General features: G+C 42.7%; 3 protein-coding genes across 3 annotated transcripts; 1 reads left to right on the top strand and 2 right to left on the bottom strand.

The window, feature by feature from the left end:
* Positions 1-836: 836 nt before the first annotated feature.
* On the bottom strand, positions 837-11,537 carry LOC306827356 (ankyrin repeat domain-containing protein 13C-like). The gene is made up of 13 exons (XM_079349105.1): positions 10,711-11,537; positions 10,558-10,599; positions 9,323-9,427; positions 6,932-7,017; positions 6,708-6,753; positions 6,444-6,510; positions 6,163-6,307; positions 5,944-6,075; positions 5,185-5,346; positions 5,028-5,107; positions 4,797-4,895; positions 2,782-2,882; positions 837-2,685 (listed from the first exon to the last, which is right to left on the bottom strand). Exons 1-13 carry the CDS (start codon positions 11,081-11,083, stop codon positions 2,555-2,557), a joined length of 1,569 nt encoding a protein of 522 aa, XP_079205231.1. The 5' UTR covers positions 11,084-11,537; the 3' UTR covers positions 837-2,554.
* A 69-nt stretch (positions 11,538-11,606) lies between these two features.
* Positions 11,607-12,838, top strand: znf830 (zinc finger protein 830). The gene has a single exon (XM_079349107.1). It carries the CDS (start codon positions 11,699-11,701, stop codon positions 12,698-12,700), a length of 1,002 nt encoding a protein of 333 aa, XP_079205233.1. The 5' UTR covers positions 11,607-11,698; the 3' UTR covers positions 12,701-12,838.
* Positions 12,839-13,001: 163 nt separating this feature from the next.
* On the bottom strand, positions 13,002-19,753 carry efcab14 (EF-hand calcium binding domain 14). Its single transcript, XM_079349106.1, has 9 exons — positions 19,028-19,753; positions 18,350-18,498; positions 18,027-18,172; positions 17,417-17,515; positions 17,236-17,337; positions 15,430-15,582; positions 15,044-15,146; positions 14,819-14,950; positions 13,002-14,413 (listed from the first exon to the last, which is right to left on the bottom strand). Exons 1-9 carry the CDS (start codon positions 19,201-19,203, stop codon positions 14,235-14,237), a joined length of 1,239 nt encoding a protein of 412 aa, XP_079205232.1. The 5' UTR covers positions 19,204-19,753; the 3' UTR covers positions 13,002-14,234.
* Between the last annotated feature and the right edge of the window lie 417 nt (positions 19,754-20,170).

Raw genomic sequence — 20,170 nt, 5'->3', positions numbered from 1 at the left:
GCAAGCCGCCATCATAGTTTATTCATGTGGTGGAATACCCGGATTATGTTCTGATAATGGAAACAATGACCAGCAGAATTTCTGTTGCCCTGCTACTGTAGTGGATAAAAATATTCAAAACAAAACTTAACTAAATAAATAGAGCACTCACCACATTTAGAGTGAGTGCAGAATCTCTCATTTAACACCACAAAAGGAACAAAATGTCAAAAGTAAATGGGTACAAAATTCATTTTAGGTTAGACTTGATTTTGTTTTTAGTAAATAAGATGGTTTGACTTAGTTGGTTGAGTTAGTCATCAGTTAACCGGAAGGTTGGGGGTTGAATCTCCAACAACAGGTCTGATGTGTCCCTGAGCAAGACACTTGCACTTACAGTTGCTCCCACTGCTTTGTCAGCTGTGTATGAATGTGATTAGTTAATACTGATGGTCACTTTGCACACAGCAGCAGCCTCTACCGTCAGCTTGGTGTAACATGGTGTAAAAGCTCTTGGAGTAGTCGGAAGACTTGTAAAGTGCACAACAAACTCAAGTCCACAGTCTGCTAATATCCAAATATGTAGCCTCTTTAAAAAATGTGGTCGTTTCTGCTGCCTGGCTAAAATTCACAAAACTCCCCCCCCCCCCCACATCTTAGCAGCTGCATCTGTCAGACCAGACACAAATGTCTGTTTCCTTCTCGATAGTGAAAGTATGTCGCTTACAGTAAGGATCCAAACATCCTGCATTGAGGTATAGATATTAAGCAGCATCCAACTGTTGATGCGTACTTATCACCATCCTGCATTTAGAGTCTTATATAGAACACAGTGTTTAAATCAAAGCTACACAAAGTCATTTGAAACAGGATGCTGGTGCTTTATTTAAAGGGATGTGAAGTAGGTATGGTTGCAGTACACATTAGCTGAAGCCAGAGACAAATCAATGGACCATGAGATCATTTCCCTTCTGGACAGTTTTGGAAAATTCCAGCAATATTAACTTCACAGCTTAGTTCAACTCTTCTTGGTTAAAAACAAAACAAAAAGGAAAGTATGCTCGGACTACCATCGAGGAGAGATTTAATAAGCACTAAAAGGTGTTTCAAAGTGGTAGTGTTACAAGTTTCAGTTTCTCCTTCATCTAAATAAGTCTTTAGGTAATATAACAAACGTTCAGAGAATACATGTTAACAATGCATGTGATGTCCACTGGGCCAGTGCAGCCATAGCATGCCTTAAATATACTTAATATCAGTGCAGTGTTAAACTTATCACAGTTTACCTGATATCCCACCCGGGTTCTCCCACAGACAAACGTACACACACAACAGTCCTTTAATACATCACAATGACTCACTCGCACTGAGCACAGAGTCCATACTAGCACGACAAACATGGAGACAGCAGAGAGGTAACATGAGTGAACCTGAAAACACAGGAGGTCGTTTCCTGTTGGGGGGAGGGGGGTGCTAAGGTATTGAACTGTTAATGTGTTCTTCTGCGAGATCTTCTCCCAGCTGGTTAAAAACATTCTTCAGGACTGGAAATGTATTGCTACACAGTGTTACTCCTTTTGAGTATATATTTATATATATATATATTTATATATATAGTACATCATTTATAAATGAATATTAAGCTCAGTTTGAGGATAAAGTTATACTGTAAGTTCTCTTTGTTATGGATTGCGGATGTGATGCGAGTTATTTACAGATGATGGTGTCCGTGCTTTTAAGAACCAAGAGTTCTGTCACGAGTCCTCAGAAAGGACGAGAACGAGTTCCTAACAACATAGTGAAAATGACGAGTTCAGAACGAGTCTTTTACGAACGTTTCCAAGAGAGAAGAGCAGCTCAGAGCAGAGAACAAGAAAAACAAGAAAAACTATCACTTGTTCCACAAAAATAACGCAGATATGCTACTGCCGTTTTTTAACTCCCAGCAATGTATCGGCCCTTTTTGACTTGACCTGTCGTACCGGTACTTTTTTTCCCCCACTTACCCAGGCATGTGGTCTTGTCTTAACTTCAAGTACACACACTGGGATTTAATGCAACAGAAGTTATTCAATGAACATTAGATAGGCATGGTTAATATGCTACATACTTAAGTAATGTATTATGTGTATGCGGCGACTTGCCAACGTCCCACTAAGGGCGGGCGCCGTCGTGTACGTATGTGTGACCGTTCTTTTACCCATCGACCGTCTGAATTCTTTTAGTTCTTTATTGGCTCAGATTGCATGGAACCACTGTTGAGGTGATGCCAAAATAGAAAAAAAAAAAAAAACTTTTTTCACCTTTTCCATTCAAAAGTCCAACAGAGCTTTACCATGCAGTGGAAGAGAGGCATTCAAATGTGATAGCGCTCTAAAATAAACCTGTTTGCATTAATTTGATTTGGATCCATCAATGATATGAGCCACCACTTCCCTTTAAATAAAAAAAAATCATCAATGAAATGGAGAGGGACAATACATATACGAATAAGAAAATTCCTCATTTTGTTTCCCTCCTCTCAAACATTTAAGCTCAGTGGTCATTTCCTGTTTGTGTCAGTTGTGTTTGCAGGTCAGAGGTCAGGGAAGCGGCTGGGGTCTTCTTTGTATTCAGGGGGGATGACGAACATAGATTCTTCAAATTGGTCGTAGCGGAATTCCTGAAAGGTGACGGTTGCTGTGATGGTGGGGAAGACGGGGATGTCTGCAGGGGGAGAAAACAACGGCATGATTTAGTGACAGATCTCCCCCTCAAGCTCGCTCTCAGGAACACAAGAGGTGAATCGCTGCGTACACGTACCGAGTTTGACTGGAAACCCCGGAGGAAGTTTCATCTGTACGAACTCCCGGAGTTTGTTGAAGTGCTTGAACGGGGCTATGACCTCCAAAACGTTGAGTAACCTGAGGGCCAAAAAGAGAGAAAAATGAGTTTTCCCCTTTCACATCGTTTGGCTGCAAACAGTGAGTGTAACGTGAACAGAAGTTGAATTGACAGCGGGATGAAGTGAGACTGCTGGAGAAAGACATTAAAAGGCTGAAGCATGAAAAGGAGGTGAGACTGACACCAAGTGAACGAACACATCAGCCTCTCATCTTTAAGCATCTCGGCATCGCAAGGCAACACTATCCGATTGCCTTGCAGTTGATTAATTATCCAATAACACACTGTGTTGTGATGATACTGTGACGCTTGAAAACATTTTAAAGTTTTAACATTCAAAAAAAAAATCTAAATTAAAATAAAATGATTTGTATGACGGTATACACCGACGACCCATTTTACTCAAAGAACACAAATGGCCTTTGGGGGGCGCCATCACTTGGTCGAGGTATTAAAATGCCCTCGTTAGTGTTCAGTCTGAGGGGAAGATGAATCAATGTTGAAATCTTTGTTGAAATAGTTGACTGGAAATCACGAATGGAAAGTGACACTTCTTCTGATCCGTCAGTCATTTGAGAGGAAACTGTGAGCTGCTGGAGGCACAAGAACACACGGCTCCCCTGTGAAGCACGACTTACAGAGCACAGCGTCCTGGAAACCTCCTGACCACAGTAGACAGATGTAGAGACCAGTATTGGAATAACAATATTAGCTATTATTAAAGGGTGGAGTTTCCTTGCTGGATCCATTAAGGACCAATCAGGACAGGAGATGAGAAAATTGACTACATTACTCCTCCAGTAGTTTATTAAAACAATGACTGTAAAATATGACATCCTTTATTACGCCTGCCTACTTCATGTAACATGGCCTAACATTAGCATTGAGAGCCCTGTATACACTCGGCCTTCTCCATTCACTAATAGACTGGTGTAGTTTTGAGTCCTAAAACCAGGAAGTGAGTTAGCATTTTAGCGCCATGGGTTCCTAACTCCAAAAGTCAATGAGGATTTTGAATGGGTTTGTGTTTAGACGCCTGAAATAAGGTTTGTGGTTAACACAAGCTGAAGAGATGTAGACGTTTTGTTAGACGAGCTAAACTACGTTAGCTAAGACCCCACTTGTAAATTTTAAAGTTTTTACGTGAACTTTAAACGGCGGTTGCTCACGAGTAACTAACTGAAACTACAGTGGTTATTGTTACCCGTCATCACACTGGGAACTCTCTCCCTAACCCTTTCTTACAGCCTCTAGTCAGGTTTTTCAGTGTTCTTGCAAATATTAGTTTAATAAACAACTTATTAAGCTAACGTTTCACTAGCTTGTAAAATCCAATGATTAGATCGATGAAGCATAACGGTCGTGACGTCATTACAAAGCGGTGTAGTTCGCTAGAGCATAACGTTAGCTTTTTACTTCTCTCGGCTGCATTAACTCTTCAAGCTTCATATAAATGATGTTCATCTGTAAAGATTATCCCGCTGAACTCCATCAGAAACGTGTGTAATGCAATGATCCAAAATCCAATGCAAAAATCCCATAGGTGAATTTTCGAAGGAACCACCGGCGCCATTTTTTCGGATTGGCCTACAAAAAGACGTCATTACTACACCAGTCTATTGAGCCTGAAACAAAGGCCACAAGCTGGCAGAAGCACGATGATAGTGGAATAAGACGGCAGGTCTGTTTCTTCAAACACAGCTAACGAGGTGCACGAGTTGAGTTCAACAAAAGTAAATCACATGGCGGAGCGGTTGACTCTCTAACGCTACAGAGGGTGAAACCTTCACCTAGCCCAATTATCTTCTCCGAATGATTTCATCTCTCCTCGAGGGCTTTTTCTGAAATCCCACATCTTTCCAGGCGTACTCACCCGGGAGCGATGTGCACAGAGAGCTTTGTAAATAGATCTGAGGAGAAATGGATGTACTTACGACTCGATGCCGAGGGGGAAATCCTGGCTCATGGCTACGGTAGCTTTGAAGTTCTTCTTGCTCTCCTTACACACGAGCTCTCGACCGAGATGCGGAGGCCTGAAGGAGGAAGAAGGCAGATAAGAAAAAAAACAAAAACAAAGGTGTTGATGATCCATGATAGTTCACATGTGATTCAAACCCATCTGCCCTGATGACATTTCTTAGTTAAAAAAAACAACTGATGCTTACTTTCCCTGCTCGGCCGTGATGTACTCTTCCCAAGAAATTGTGTTGGGTGCCGGAGCTGTAAGTGACTGCCTCCTGACGGGCTGAGGAGAAGAGAGAGGTCCAGTTAGTCTTTGAAGAGACCGCTTGTCACCGTGCACATCAAGGTCGTCTCTCTCACCTCAAAGTTTTGTTCACTGATGCCGCCTCCTTTACTCAGACTCTCCATGATGGCTTTGTTCCTCAAGATGTCCTCCTCGCTTAGGTGTTCTCGACGCTTCCGGGACTCGAGCATCAGCCCGTTCACAGAGTAGAAGTCGGCCAGGAAGTTCCCGACCCGCTCCTGTGTGGACAACAATCCCACGTTTGCACGTCTTAATGATCTTAAAACACAACAAACCTGCAGCCTGAGTCCTGCAGACTAAAAAAAACAAACAACCTTTGTCTCTTATATTAAGAGCAGCTCTGACCAGATGAAGAAAACAGGACTGAACTACGGTTAAATCCAGAATATAAGTCACACACATAAGGTACACGAGACGCAAAGTTCAAACTCTCTCCCTGCGTGACGATTTCTATTGTTGGACAGCTGTGTTAGCCTCTGCGTTCCGTCTGTTCACTTTGTGGAGTTTGCAAGGGGGGGGGGGGGGGGGGGGGCTGGATGGGTAAAGTCAGGAATCGAGGGGAAAAGGGGGAGTGGGGGAATGACATGTTGGAAAAGAGCCAGAGGTCAGATTCGAGTCCAGGCCGCCCACTTGGAGGACTAAAGCCTCCACTCTTCTGTCCAACTGATCTATGTTTTCTAACTCGTCACTGGATAATCACATCGTGTCGGAGGATTCAAGTGATGCAAAGAAAAACATTCAGAGAGGTCGTTTGAAAATGTCCATTCGTGTGCCTTCACGTCTCACTTAAATTAGGTTTGACCCTGAGGGCTTACCGTTTTATCCTCCCTGAACAGCCAGCCGATCTGGCTGCGAGAGAAACTGATGGACTTGGTGGACAGAGTTGCAGAGTAGACGTCACTGCTCATCAGAATGTCCACCTCTTCTTCAGTCTCCATCTCAGACTCCTGGAGATGCAGGACAACAAGAGTCAGGCCCAAAAGAAGAAAAACAAACACGTAAAAAAAAGGAGGCGCTGACCCCGCTCCGCTCACCTCGTGGTGTATTCTTTGGTACACTTTGGCTTCGTTGTCGAGAACCACAAAGGACTGGGAGGGGGCTGCATCGCCGTTGAATATGAAGCTTAGATCTCCGCGCTGACACTTCATGTCATTGAAGTCGATGAGAGTTGTGTCGAGTCTAAATCAAGAGGGAGGAGAAGCGGCGTGTGAAGCTTTGATGTCCTACTTTGAGGATCTAAAAGGAGTCGGCGACCTGGATACGGACCAGTTGCTGATTTAAACGAGAGCCTCTTATAGAACCCGTGCACTTTTACCTGATATTAATTCCCTGCTTGTAGATTTTACAGGCATCAGAGGGCAGCATCCTGGACAGCAGAGGCACTGAAATACAGATGAAAGTTTGAATCAAGTCTGCCTTTGTCAACTGTGGATGATAAACAAGTAGTTTGGTTTTATTTTTAGCCAACAGTTGAGTCATGCAGCTCCTCTAAAGAACGAGTGACGTACTTCCAAACCAAAGCTCGTCTTGATGTGATAATGTTTGAGAAAGGGGGGGGTGTAAACAATATGAAACTTACCCCAGCTCTGAAAGTCCCAATGCAGCTCCAGATAAAAATCACCAAGCTAGAGAAAAGACAGGAGCACGTCTCACCATAGGATTCGTCTTGTTCATTATACATTTAAGTGGCGTTCACTCGAGATTTCCCATCATCTACTTCAAGAGATAAACGCGTCCTCAAACAGGCTTTAGATGTACATGTAAAACAAAGTGGGCAGATATTGGGCTCGGTGTGACGCTCACCTCCTTCAGAGCTTTCAGTAACTTCGGCCTCTTGTCCTCCACACTCTCCCTGGACTGCTGCTTCAACTTCCGCAGTATTGCCGTGACTGAGGAAAGAAGAGGGGGGTGGGAAAGGCCACCATTTTTTAACACATCAAAGCCTGGACAACGAACAGGTGAAGCTGCCGCGATGGAGTAAAAAAGTCCTGACAAAAGGATGCAACACACGTCCTTGTTTTTTATTGGCTAATCCCAGAATTCATTGGTGTCAGTGTTTGCATGGCAGAATTGATGAGTACTGTTCCGTGTTTACCACGGCTGCACGATACGAACCTCCATCAGAGAGGAGCTGATCATTAGCTTTTAGACAGTTTGAAAGCATCCGCCTTCAGTGGAAAAATGGACCGGGGGCCCTTCATTAAAAAGTCCTCTGTACCCGTGTTTGTGTGGTTATCGTTCGATTTAGGGCTGCGTCTGATAATCATTGTGATGATCCGAAAAGCTGCATGTCAGCTTTTTTGCCTTCAGAAAGTCAGAGAAATCCCCCCCCCCCCCCCCCCCCCCCCCCCCCCCCACGACAAAAATGCCAAAATCGATAAACAAAATTCTTGCTCGTGATTTTGTCATGACGGAACACTAAGTGAACTGATTTAATGTTGAAGCTCTGGTTCACACACGAGGAAGCATCACTGCTCTGCTTCGACCTATTCCTATACGCCGCATGATCAGAATGACAGATTAGCTCAGCCGACACATTAGCACGCTTAGATGATGCTCTGCTCAGTAAGACGGGATGGAGCACTAAAAAGCTGCACGCCGCAGACGTGTCCTGGTGCTCTTGACCGAGGGGACATGGGGGCGTGGTGGTGGGGGGATCTGGCCTGAGGAGAGAAGTGCTGACGAGGCTCTCCCTGCGCACCAGCAGCCCGTCGCTGCACACAGAGACGAGCAGCGAGCGAGCCTGCTGGCACAACGTGTGCATGTGTGGAAGTGAAAGGTGATGGCTGAGGACAACGCTGCAGTGTTTCAGTGCTCAATGAAAAGCTATTAAACGCTAAACTCCTACCATGGAGATGACAGCCATGGTATCTGTGTGGGATTTTCTGCTGCATGTTATTCAACCGAAGACCCTGATCCTCCCTCTGCATGCCCTTGCTAATGTGGGAATGTACCCAGCCCCCCCTCCCCCCCTCCCCTGTGTATTATATGACCTTCTCAAAAGCTAAACTCCTGGTCCCAGTCCCCAGCCAGCCTGCCACCGCAGCCACAGAGAGCCGGGCTGCATACTAACAAGGTTGAGGGTCATTTCTCTCTACACGGGGCCTCGCGACCTCCATCACGTGTCAGAAAGGGACGCACTGAATTCATCTATAAAGAGAAAAGGGAACACTGAGCCTGGCCTTTATACTTTACTGAAACAAAAAACAAAGACAGGATCATGGAATTCACCCCACACACATCAGCTGGTTCCTTTCACTCGTATGATCCGTGTGACTCTGATGCTCTGGATGTGAGAGCAGCAGAAGAATCATTAAGCATTGGGATGACCGGGCTGGAAGCTTCCTCACACTATAAGCCAACATTCCGGCTGCGTTCCAAGCCCATCTGGATAACCAGCGCTCCGAGAAAATCCACCGACAACATCAGCTTTTCAGCTGCACCGCCCAGACAGCCGTTTTTCAAACTATTGAATTACACGCGGACATGCTGCTGCTCCAAAAAGTGTTTGTTTCCTCCCCCTCCATAATTCAAGCTAAGATGAAGAAAGTCAGACTTCTGCAATAATGTGTACAGCAGATTTAAGCAGTTACATGTTGCGTTAACAAAGTGTAATTCTTCTCTTTTTCTTTCTTCCTGACGAGGTTTTCAACTGAGGGCAGCACAGCGGATTGGGTGCCCAGTGTGAAAGCAGAAACTTTGGGAGTAAAGTAAAACATGTCATCAGTCTAACACCAGAAGACGGCCAGCTTGTACAGTGATACATATGGAAAGATTCAACAGTGTTCACCCCAGGAAATCAAAGCTCAGGACTCTGGAGACTGAATATAGGAGGAGAGTAACGATAACAAAGAATTGAATTGAATTGGATTTTTACTTAAGGAAATGTGTGTTCTGTCATTCGGTGTAACACAAGAAAGCAAAGCGACCCGATCACTCGTATTTCCTGAACAGACGACACCCGAGCTGACATTTACCCAAACATTAGCAATCATGCAGAGAGCAACTCCAGATGCCCACATGGCTATTTTACCAACAGACAGTGACTCAGACTGACACCATGAAGACAATCATAAAACTGGAAGCCCATCACACAGGCGCACATAACATTACACACACACACACACACACACACACACACACATATTGAACATATTCAAATACAAACAGGGTGCCGTTGATGACATCACTTACTCATCTGTCTGTCACCGTAGCTGATGGCTTCTGCGAGAGGGCTCCATCCCTGTGCGTTCTTGATCTTTACAGGAGCGTTATGGGCCAGGAGCAGGAGGGCACACTCTGAAAGAAACACACCATAAATGACGACAGAAACAAGAGGGATCAATTCTGTGTATTGGCCATGTTTCTTTTAGCAGTCGTGCCAAATATAGGAGACAGATTTTATTTGACACAACCTTTGAAACAGAGTCTATATCAAATATTTAACTGCTCTAACTGACCATTAGGATTCAGTATTTTAAGATGATCGATAACGTCAATGTCAATAAAAGTCTCTACTACAAGAGGGTTACATACTCTGTTGTGGGGGCGACATATTTTTTTATGATATTACATATATTTTCAAAGAAGATATCGGATAAGACAATATCGATATAGTTTATGTTGTACTAAAATAACGTTACACGTGTCTCCTTTCTGTAGAGCTGCCAGTTCACCGACACTGTCTCTCCCTCTTCACCCTACTCCTCCACTCTCTCTCTCTCTCTCTCTCTTTGAGCCAAACGCAAAAAACAAATAGATAACAAAACGCTGTTTATTTTTTGAAGCAGAAAATGAAGTAATTTCACAAACGGGTAGATTATTCTCATGTCCATGTTGAACTTCTGCAACTAACTGTTAATATAAGACATCAATATATATACATTGAGTATTCCCATTCAGCAAAAAAAAAAAAAAAAAAAAGGATATATGAGTTTTGGTATACGTCATCCAGCCCTACTCTGCATTTCATTTATACTGTGGTTATTTTTATTGCTGTTGCCTAATGGTCTAATCACAGTGGGTGTCATTCATCACAGATGGTTACAATACTAGGGGCACATTTATGGTTTGGGACAAAAAATACAGCTGAATTGACGACTTTGTGCAAAAAAACCCAAACAAAACAAAAACAAGAACCCCCGTCCTTACAAATTAGACGCATTGGAAGCAATAAATCTAACTACTGTGCTGTACCAACAGCGTGTTATTGGGACACTGCTGAGGTCAGGAATGACATGCTGAGTGCAGCAGGAGTAACTGGAGGGGGGAGACGTAAAGTGCTTTAACCTAAAAAAGGCAACAAAAAAAAGTCACAGAGTGACCGGTGCAAAGGTGCTTGACCTTCTGAGGAGGATTTTGTTCATTTTGGTTAAATCATTCTGTAGAGAAAACAAAAATTATAGATTTTAATCTTCTGTCAACCTTACCTTTGTGGCCCATCATCACAGCCAGGTGAAGAGGAGTGTTCCCTGAAGGAGAGGCATTAAAAGGGTCAGGGTTATGTGATCAGACAAAGATGAGATCGCTCTTTTGTTTTTGAAAAAAAAACAAACAACAACAATCATTTAATAGAGGCTTACCATGCACGTCTTTCTGAAGGATGCTATGGGTCCTGATGAGGGAGGAGAGCCGACGCACATCTCCCTTGAACACGCACTCGTGAACAGGGAAGTCCAACTCCTCGCTAGTCAGGATGATCGGGTTCTTGTTGTCATCATTGACCACGGTGCAGATTGACGATGAGTTGCCGTTGATGTTATTTTCATTAAGCTGCTGCTGCTGCAGCGCCGAGGTTTTGACTGATCTCTGAAAAGCCTTGTTGGATTTGAAATGGTTACTGGTACCGTTTGGTATAGTCCCGTTTGAAGTCTCCTCGTACGGGTCCATTATTTCTCCATTTTTGTTGGGTTTGTTGTGGTCCTTTCGCATGGTGCGTATCTTCTCACCTGTCATGATGATGATAACGATGAAGCGTGCCGTGTGTTAGCAGGCGAAGTGTGTTATTATTGGGCCACGGTAAGAGGAAGATGTGGCACAAAGAACACAAATCTCAGCAGCTTAAGCGAACTGTTTTTTCCCCGTAGCTGCCTGCTTCCTGATGTTTAAATAACGTTACACCTGCCTCCCTGATCCAACGTTAGCGTTAGCTCCCAGCAAACGTTAGCTATCTTGCCCCCAATAATAAAACTGAATGTGGAGGGTGCGGCGATGAAACCCGAAAATAATGCGAAACATAACAGAACTTACACGCAGTAAATGAACACACATCTAGAAATAAAGACGAAAATCAAACGACTACATCGTCGTATCTTCAGCCGCTCCTTCGACGTGTCTTTTTTTTTTTATAACAGTATCTAATCACTTTGCTTTGCCGCAAAATTCAGGCGGACGCAAGCTACGTAAAAGCCAGACGAGCTAACACCGAAAGGTCTCGCGAGATTTTCTTTTCACCGGTTTTGGCCGCGTTTTACGTCATCTTTGCGAGACCCGTATTTCGCTCCGTCGCAAGCCAAAACAGTTTGTAAGCAATCCTGTGTGAGTTGTGTTGTTGTTGTTTTTTTGTAAAGAATGGCAGCTTCCAAGAAGGGGAAGAAAGTTGTGAATCAAGAGGAGCTTCGGCGCCTAATGAGGGCGAAACAAAGGCAAACAACAGACAAGAAGAAAGTGGAGTCTCCTTTTGCTAAATACAACAGTCTCGGGCACCTCAGCTGCGTCTTGTGCAATGTGCAGGTGAAGTCCGAACTTGTGTGGCCAGCTCATGTTCTGGGAAAGCTGCATAAAGAGAAGGTGGTCGAGCTGAAGGAAGGCAAATCTCAGCCCGTGGCACCGCAGATTCAACCACTGAAGAGGAAAATACCGGAGAGTAGTGAAGACATTCAGGGGAAAAAGGCGAAACCTTCCTCTGCTGCAGGCCAATCTTCGTCAGCGTTGCCAGGAGACTTTTTCGAGAAACCCAGCGAAACGGAAGCTGCACCTTCAAAGAAGTCTGCAGGTCTGTCGCTTTTAGCCGGAGTTTACAATGACGATGATGATGAAGATGATGCTGAAGAGGCGCCAGGAGGATTACCTAACGATTTCTTCGACAGCTCCGTCCCATCCACACCCTCCATTTCCCATTCAGGATCCATCCTCAAAGCAGATGAGCAGGAGAAACCCGCAGAAAAGAAAGATAACACAGCCGAGGCGCTGCCAGAGGGATTCTTCGACGATCCTGTTAGAGATGCCAAAGTGCGCAAAGTGGACGCGCCCAAAGATCAGATGGACAAGGAGTGGGAAGAGTTTCAAAAGGAGATCAGGCAGGTGAACACAAAGTCAGACGCCATCGTGGCGGAGGACGACGAAGAAGGTCGCCTCGAACGTCAGATTGACGAAATTGATGAACAAATTCAGTGTTACAAGAGAGTTGAGATACTGAGAGACAAGCGGGATGTGGTGAAGAGGAAGTCCCTGCCCAGAAAAGAGGAACACATGGAAGTTGATGCCAGCAATGAGGATGATGATGAAGAGGAGGAGGAAGAGCTACTGGGAATTTTGTCCGGAGACTGGAGGGCTAAAGGAGCACTGGCCTGAAAGAACTGTTATTGATTGAAGTTTTCTATCTTCCAGACTGGATTCATTTCTGTGTTGTGATGTTAAACAGGCTTGTAAAAAATATTCTTTATATGATGATTTAATACACCAGACATACCACAAAATGAAACCTTTTTTAACTGTTTGTTTATTGGTTCTCACACAATGACACATTCATAAAACCTCCCATGTTCTAGTAGCAGCATGGTTCCAAAAGATCTACACACCCTGATGGACAAAAGCTGATACATTTTTGAGCTCCACTAACCATTGTCCTGCAAAAAAGGAGTAGTTGACTATGTTAAGTTCATAAATAATTTATTCATGTTACATTATGAGCAACATGCAAAGCACAACATAATCACTTGAAAAAAGTACAATGTTAAGATCGAGACCAAAAAGGAAAGTTTACTAACCTGATGCTCTGCACAAGATCATGTCTTGAGAATACATTTAAACTTTGTACAGATTACAACATTTGAGAACATGTGTTGACAGTACGCTCACCTTTATTAGGCCCGCAAACAGAATCAATTAAAGAGTGATGGTCAGTGCATTTTTATACTACCTGTTACACATTGTGAGCTGGGTGCACTTTCTATCTACTGCAACTTTTAACAAGTAATAGCAATGGAGTTTTGTTATTGCTACATGTGCCTCATGAGTGACCACTTCAAACATCTTTCTGAATGATTGATGAGTGTTCATAGCCCTTCAAAACTTGTAAAACTGCAAGAGAAAAAATGAGAAATTGTACAGTTGACCCAACAAACACAACCCAGATCAAAAAGTAGCAACTAACCGAAGAGATGAAATGAAAACAAAGAAACACGACACCGAAATAAATCTCAATTATTGTTAGCGAAGCTGAGAGCACACAAGTCCATCTTTGTGCTCCATTGTTTTTCTGTTATGTAGGAATCTGTCTAAAAAAACACAAAAAAAAAAAACACACAAAAGACAGAAAGTCTGCCTCTAGAAGTCATCTGTTAACATTCATAAAATGTAATCTAGGTTTCTATACATTAAGTTCAGGGTGTGTTGATGGTCAGGACAATCTGCAGAGAAACGGACTACAAAACCAACCCCAAGAAAGCGGAGCAACACATATGCTACATGAAGATGAGAAACTGTTGGGAAAATGTAAACGAAAAAAAAAAAGAGAAAGGTTCACAAAAACAAATCCAGGAAATAAAAGCAGAAAACAGGGTTCAAAGTATTCACAAGACTAATCCCCATGTTTCTATTAGTTGCTAACCTTGGAATTTGCTAAAATAAGAGACTGAGAGATCTGACTACATACAGATACTTATATGGGTTAATTTCCAAATTAAAGCATAGTTAAACTGAAAAGAATCGAGGAGAAGAAGTGAATGGGGTGGGGGGGCATGCCAGCGCCACTGTTCCGCAACCGGTACGATAAATATATTCAGTTCACAAAAGTGCAGCAATTACAGAAAAGGGTCCGGATCTCCGAGCACACTAACCCTGCTGGGTCTTCAAATACTGTTCACTGCTGTCAGTGATGATGTGCTTACAAACCTACGGCAGCTCTCAGCTCCTTCAGAGAGTATCTCTGGTCCGTGTCATTGTCAAAACACTGCATGGTGCGAGCACTGGGAGTTGATGATCCAAATACTTTTTTCAGCTCTTGGTAGGTCAATCCAGGCACATTTTCTTCAACGCCAGCCTGTCGGAATATTTCCTCCAATCCTGTGAAAGGAATGAGACTTATTCAGAAACGTGACTGAACATAGGATTGTCTGTGTGCACTGCCCTCGAAAAATGAAAAAAATGGTATTAATTACAAAACGATCTATATCCTGTAACGAAGAAAAACAATGATTACAGATTTGAATGCACTTACATCAACTCAATGTTGTTACAAGATAAGAATGATGTGCTGGTACATACACATGAAGGCACAACTGACGGGTACAAGTCTTACTGGACATTTGAGGCGAGCCAATTCTTCTCTTCCCCTTGAGCTTTAAAGGCAACTTTGTTTTTTAATGTCTGACATTAAGTGGACAGCTATGAGACTGGTTTTAATTGGGAACATGGCAAAAAAACAACAAAAAGGAAAAAGAAAACAGCCGATTCAATTCCTTAGTGTACCTTTCATAGAAGTGACACCAGGCAGGAGCACTCTCTCTGGACACGCTGTCTCAGTACTGATCTTATACCGCTGTGGAGTTAAGAAGCGTGGAAGTCTGCTCGTCTGTGGCTGTGTGAGTGGTGTGGAATTCTCTGTGGAAATACAGGAGAAAAAAAAAATCTCATGTCTTGTAAGGAAAAATTTAAAAAACTTAAATCTTTTAGCTACTTTAGCCTCCACGGTACCTTGAACGTTCCTCGGAGTTGCTTTGATTGTTGTGGCTTCATTCACCTGCTGGGTTCCTGGACTTTCATTGTCGATTGCCAATTTAGCTGCTGCTTTAAAGTCCTGTGAGTTTTAAGCAGATGGAAGAGGAGACTTCAATTGTAGGAATTTGTCTTTTACTTCAGTGGACAGTGTTTCCAATCCCTTGGTCCCCGAGGGGATTCATCTGCCGTTGCATGGAGAACGATCCGGAAATAGCTTCACAAAAAACATATTTAATGCCTGCAGCACTTGAATATTGCATAGATGGATGCTGACACCGTATGCTAGGTCTTACAGCTACGATCAATGTTGAAATGACTCTGACGGCTGACCATGATGCAGTGCAAAAGTTCAATTTACTCACGCTTTGCTTTGAGCCGTTCTCTAATGACGACACTCTCTGGCGGAGTTCTGCAACCGTAGTGAGGAGGGTTTGGATCTGTTCGTTAGTCTGCGTACGGTGAAGTTCCTCCGTCTTATTTGCCTCACTTACTGCAGTTTTAAGATCGGAAATGTCCTATAAAGAGAAACAAGACATGCATTTTCTCCATTAGCACTCTGCTTTGGTGTCCAGTTTGGAACAAAGAAAAGAACAGGAGGGAAATCAGGCATGTTTTTATAGACAGGTTTAAACGTGTGATCAGGTTTAGTGCTTTGGGAGGAACTTCGAGGTTTGTACCTCAATAGTCAAAAGGTACAAGACTACAGAGATCTCAGCCAGTTAAAAATTCCCTATGAAACACTATTGATGTCAATGGGTTTTTTTTTCTTTTCAAAAAGGGAAAGAGAGCTATTATCTTCCCTTGTCATTCCCCCTTTACTTCAAATATAAAGTAAAGTTCTGCAGTTGTCTCAGATATGTGACCTACTTTCCCTCAGAAATACGAAAGCATCTGAGCTCCCGAAATAGATTGGCACTCGTTTCATGTATTATGAATGACAACCCAACGCATGGATCCAAGAAAATGACAGGACCTTGTTAACCCCCCCCCCCCCCCCCCCACCAACTCTTTCAATGTTGGCCTGAGAAGAACTGCAAACAAAACATTTGTTGGTAAAGTGAGCAAAGAAAAATAGGACCAAATTAATCTTGCAAAGGCAAAGTTTGCCACAGCTTCTGGTTTAGATTCTGAATAGTATAGGATGGATGGATAGATAGATAAACTAACGTTTCATCAACAAATTCATCTTGACCATAAACAAAGCAGATTTGAAATCTGAGGGAGGAAATATCTGCAGAAGGAAATTAGAAAATAGAGGATTTCAAGCTGGCCCACCAATCTATGTATCTACCAATGTATCATGTATCTATCTATCTATCTATCTATCTATCTATCTATCTCACCCATTTCAGCACAACGCACTGTTAACTAGTTTTATGAAAACACTCAATCCATTCATATTGAATTAACAATGCAGACTTCAGCAATATTTGCAGAGAGCTAAGACAGGATGTTAAAACAGACAAGCTGTCACACAAAAGTAAGTGAAATCAAACTTTAACTTGATTCATGAAAAATACATCAAGTGAAAACGCAGAGGCTGCAGCCCTATACTTTTATATCACATATTTACAAAGGAGCACAGCTTCAGATTTCCACTGTGATGTTTGTCAGCTGCGGTCCATAACACTGCGATGACACAAGTCAAATCATTTTGACTGTCGAGACTCTTATTGTTGACAATGCTGCTGCCTTTATTCTTCTCGTCGTCAACACGTCTTAAAGTTGTGGGAACTGTTGATTCATTCTGAGATGAAATGGATGACATGTCATTTTATTAAAAAGATACACGCGCAGACCTCTGCACGGGGACTATAGCGTCGGAGTAGTTGGAAGTTCAGTGCCTTGCTCAAGGGCATTTCTGCCAAAACCAGCCCCAATTCCATGGTCAGTACCAGGACTTGAACTGGTGACCCTCCAGATCTGAACCAAACTCTGCTGCCATCTGATTTATACTGTTATCACAACGAGGCGAGAAGAAGTCATTTAAGAATGACAGATTAAACTTGCTCCATTGGAAGCCTTTACACACATCTGAAATCAAATATGTAAATGCATATTTGGAGCTGTGGATATTTTGTTTATCGAAGAATGTTATCATACCATGAAACTGTTACAAGGACAAAATAAGGATCAACTAGAAAGAAATACAACTCGCTTGAACTGACCATTGTCTTCTTTAATTCGTCGTTGTTCTTATCCAGAGCGGCCTGCATGGTCTTCACATCATGCTGTACACTCGTCAGCGTGCTGCCAATCGTAGCAACACTCTGGAAAACGGAGAACTCAGTAAGCTACCATTAAAAAGACTTTGAACAAAACGTCTCGGTTCATTTGATGCGTCTCTACCTTTTGAAGCTCTTCCACCGTATTCGGAAGGCTGATTAAGTCGGCAGCTGATTTCAAGTTGGCCTTTAAATGGTTAACAGCAGAGTCCAGTAAACTGATCTGCAAAAGACAAATGGACACAAAAAAAACATTTGATACACATCTTAGACAGAATGCTCACCTATTTATGTTATTTTCATTTAATAAACCCAAAATTCATGTACAGAGGCTATAGTCCTTGAAGCATGTGGCTCAGGTTCGAATCCGACATGTGGCTTCTTTCCTGCATGTCAGAACAGTACCCACACTTTCTCTCCCTGGTTTCCAACTCTATCCACTGTCCTGTCCCTCCAATAGAGGCACAAAGCACAAAAACTCATTTTTCTTAGCTTGAACAAACTGAAGAGTAAAACTTACACTTCATACTAATTTCAAGCTAATGCCAAAACCTGTATTTACAATTAATGTTGGCCGTATTTTGTTCTCAGTGTTACTACTGCTTGGTTATATAGCAGTATTGTGACTTATCTGCAAGGTCCCAAAAGTCCATGTCCTGCAATCAGCTTGTTATTCTTCATCATAATCTTTGTCATAAGATCTAGTTAAAGTGTCAGCGATGATGACGCCTCACCTTTCTGTTCATTTCTGTCAGGTTGGACCAGAGCTTGCTCAGTCCCTTGTCCCCAGTCTCTATGTCATCGAGCTTTCTCTCCTTGTTCTTCAGGTCTTCACTTAGTTTTGGTATTTCACTTGATGACACCTTTTGGCTTGACTCCACTGTAAGACAAACATTACACACTATGTTAGTCACAGGGCTGGAGACAAAGGAATGAATAAGTGATTAACTCGGACAGGTTTGAGTTTCAGAGCGCTTATAATGAACACCAAAAGGTAACTCTCTCTGTGTGTGTGTGTGTGTGTGTGTGTGTGTGTGTGCGTGCGTGTGTAACTTACTGCTATGCAGCTTTTCCTTTAGTGCATCAAGATCTTCTTTCAGAGCAATCTGCATCCAAATGAGCCCAGCACAGGCCATAACACAGGCAGCGAGTATGATGAACAGAAACAACGGGTAGCACACGTTGCAGCACTGCGTGTAACTCCTCCTGTAAAAGAAGAAAACATGGTAATGTTAGACATTTCAACTGTGAGGCATCTTACATTATTAATGAGGAAGATATTTTCAGAGGACTACATGCTGTGTCATGGGAATTATGAGGATTACTTCAGCTTCACCACATCAGCTGGTACATACTGTACCATCATATAATACCCACAATGCAGGTACAGTTAGAATTATTTCTCAATTGTCTGAAATGAAGGTTCAGGATAATAAACTCATCATCTTCTCAGTGGACAAAATGTATCATGGCTTGCTTACATTTGAGCACAGACAAAGAGCAAGTAAATTGATCTGGAAGTACTGACATTCATTAAACAAACATTACATGACAGGCACCAGTAAATAATGAGAAGGTGAGGAGTTGAAGTAAAGTAGTGTTTTTGAGTGTGGGAAATGGATCCTGATTTATTATTGAGTCTCGTGATGAAAATGAATTTTTTAAAAGTGTTAGCAAATACACACCTACAACATATCTAGCACTGCAACAAGATCTGATGAAAGGTATTACTCACTTCCCAAAGTTAGCTCCACTGCTCAGGTTGTTGAACTCGTCGTCGTCCGAGCTCGAATCGGACTCAGAGTCCGGGGGCTCGGTCCGCAGGAGCCGGTGACCCGATCCCTTTTTCGTCTTCTTTCTCTTACTGTCACCGAGTCCGATCAGGGCATTCAGCTCCTTCCTTTTCTTCATTTTCTTCTGAGGGGTCAGCGAACCCGCCGAGCCCGATTTAAACCCGACTAAATCCAAAGTTTTGTCCAGTTTGGTGGATGTTGACGTTCAACTAGCAGCTAAGCTAACTGGATGTTTGCTTGAATTTCAACCACACAAGGTTGCTAACAGATATAAAAACATTGGACTTCGTTTTCTAGCCTTGTTGACTGCTGACAGTGATGAGGAAACCCGACAAAAAAGCTTTTGTTATTATCTGCCGGATTTCCTCATATGTGAGCTAACGTTACCCAAGCTAGCGCCTAACGCCTTGCTAACTGTTGCTAACAAGGACTCGTAATTATTTCTTTGATATCATCTAACTTGCGTTTTAAATAAACAATGTCGCTCTTTAAAGAAACTATTAAAATAATGTTTTAATAGATATACGGTTAAAAATCCTTCCATAAAATCTTAACATGCAATACTGCATTTCCAGCGGTCTGTGCTGCTGCCTGTATTGTTTGGACCGTCCCGGTAATCTCGCAGCTGATTGGTGGAATGAGCAGCTACAACTTCCTGTTCTCTATGTTGTGCAAGGGACACCGTGCTGCTCAGAGAGAGCTGCTTGCATGTACACGCGCGCGCGCACACACACAAATGCAAGACAGTCCACAACACAAAAGCACATTTTCGGGAACGATAAAAGCAAGAAAAATGAGCAACAACGAGAAATAGACATGTATTAAAACATGTAAAACGTGTTTAGCTAACGATAACAATGTAAAAAGTCTTACAATTAAAAATTCCAGGCAAGACATCAGGTCACAGGTTAGTTTCTGTGTACCCCCCAACCACCACTCTTTCTAAGACTTTCACATTCAGTTTATGTATCAGGCATCTGAGTGTATATGAACATCCTTGTGTCTTCATGCCTACTGCTGCGAACTGTCACTTTGAGAATTTTCAGTACAACATAAAACATTTCTTACCATGATAGTTAGTTTGT

The sequence above is a fragment of the Symphodus melops genome (assembly GCF_947650265.1).
Source record: "Symphodus melops genome assembly, chromosome: 7".
NCBI classification, from domain to species: domain Eukaryota; kingdom Metazoa; phylum Chordata; class Actinopteri; order Labriformes; family Labridae; genus Symphodus; species Symphodus melops.
This window is presented reverse-complemented; position numbering and strand designations above follow the sequence as displayed.

Bases quoted from the DNA above. Each gene is read 5' to 3' on its own strand.
- LOC306827356 (XM_079349105.1), bottom strand. From the start codon at position 11,083: ATGACAGGTGAGAAGATACGCACCATGCGAAAGGACCACAACAAACCC. The intron at 6,754-6,931 runs GTGAGCGTCACA...TCTTTTCTCTAG, and splicing joins TACTGAAAGCTCTGAAGGAG to CTTGGTGATTTTTATCTGGA. The intron at 6,308-6,443 runs GTAAAAGTGCAC...CTCTTGATTTAG, and splicing joins AAGCAGGGAATTAATATCAG to ACTCGACACAACTCTCATCG.
- znf830 (XM_079349107.1), top strand. From the start codon at position 11,699: ATGGCAGCTTCCAAGAAGGGGAAGAAAGTTGTGAATCAAGAGGAGCTT.
- efcab14 (XM_079349106.1), bottom strand. From the start codon at position 19,203: ATGAAGAAAAGGAAGGAGCTGAATGCCCTGATCGGACTCGGTGACAGT. The intron at 17,516-18,026 runs GTGAGGCGTCAT...TGTCTTTTGCAG, and splicing joins TGACAGAAATGAACAGAAAG to ATCAGTTTACTGGACTCTGC. The intron at 15,583-17,235 runs GTCAGTTCAAGC...TTCTCTTTATAG, and splicing joins ACGAATTAAAGAAGACAATG to GACATTTCCGATCTTAAAAC.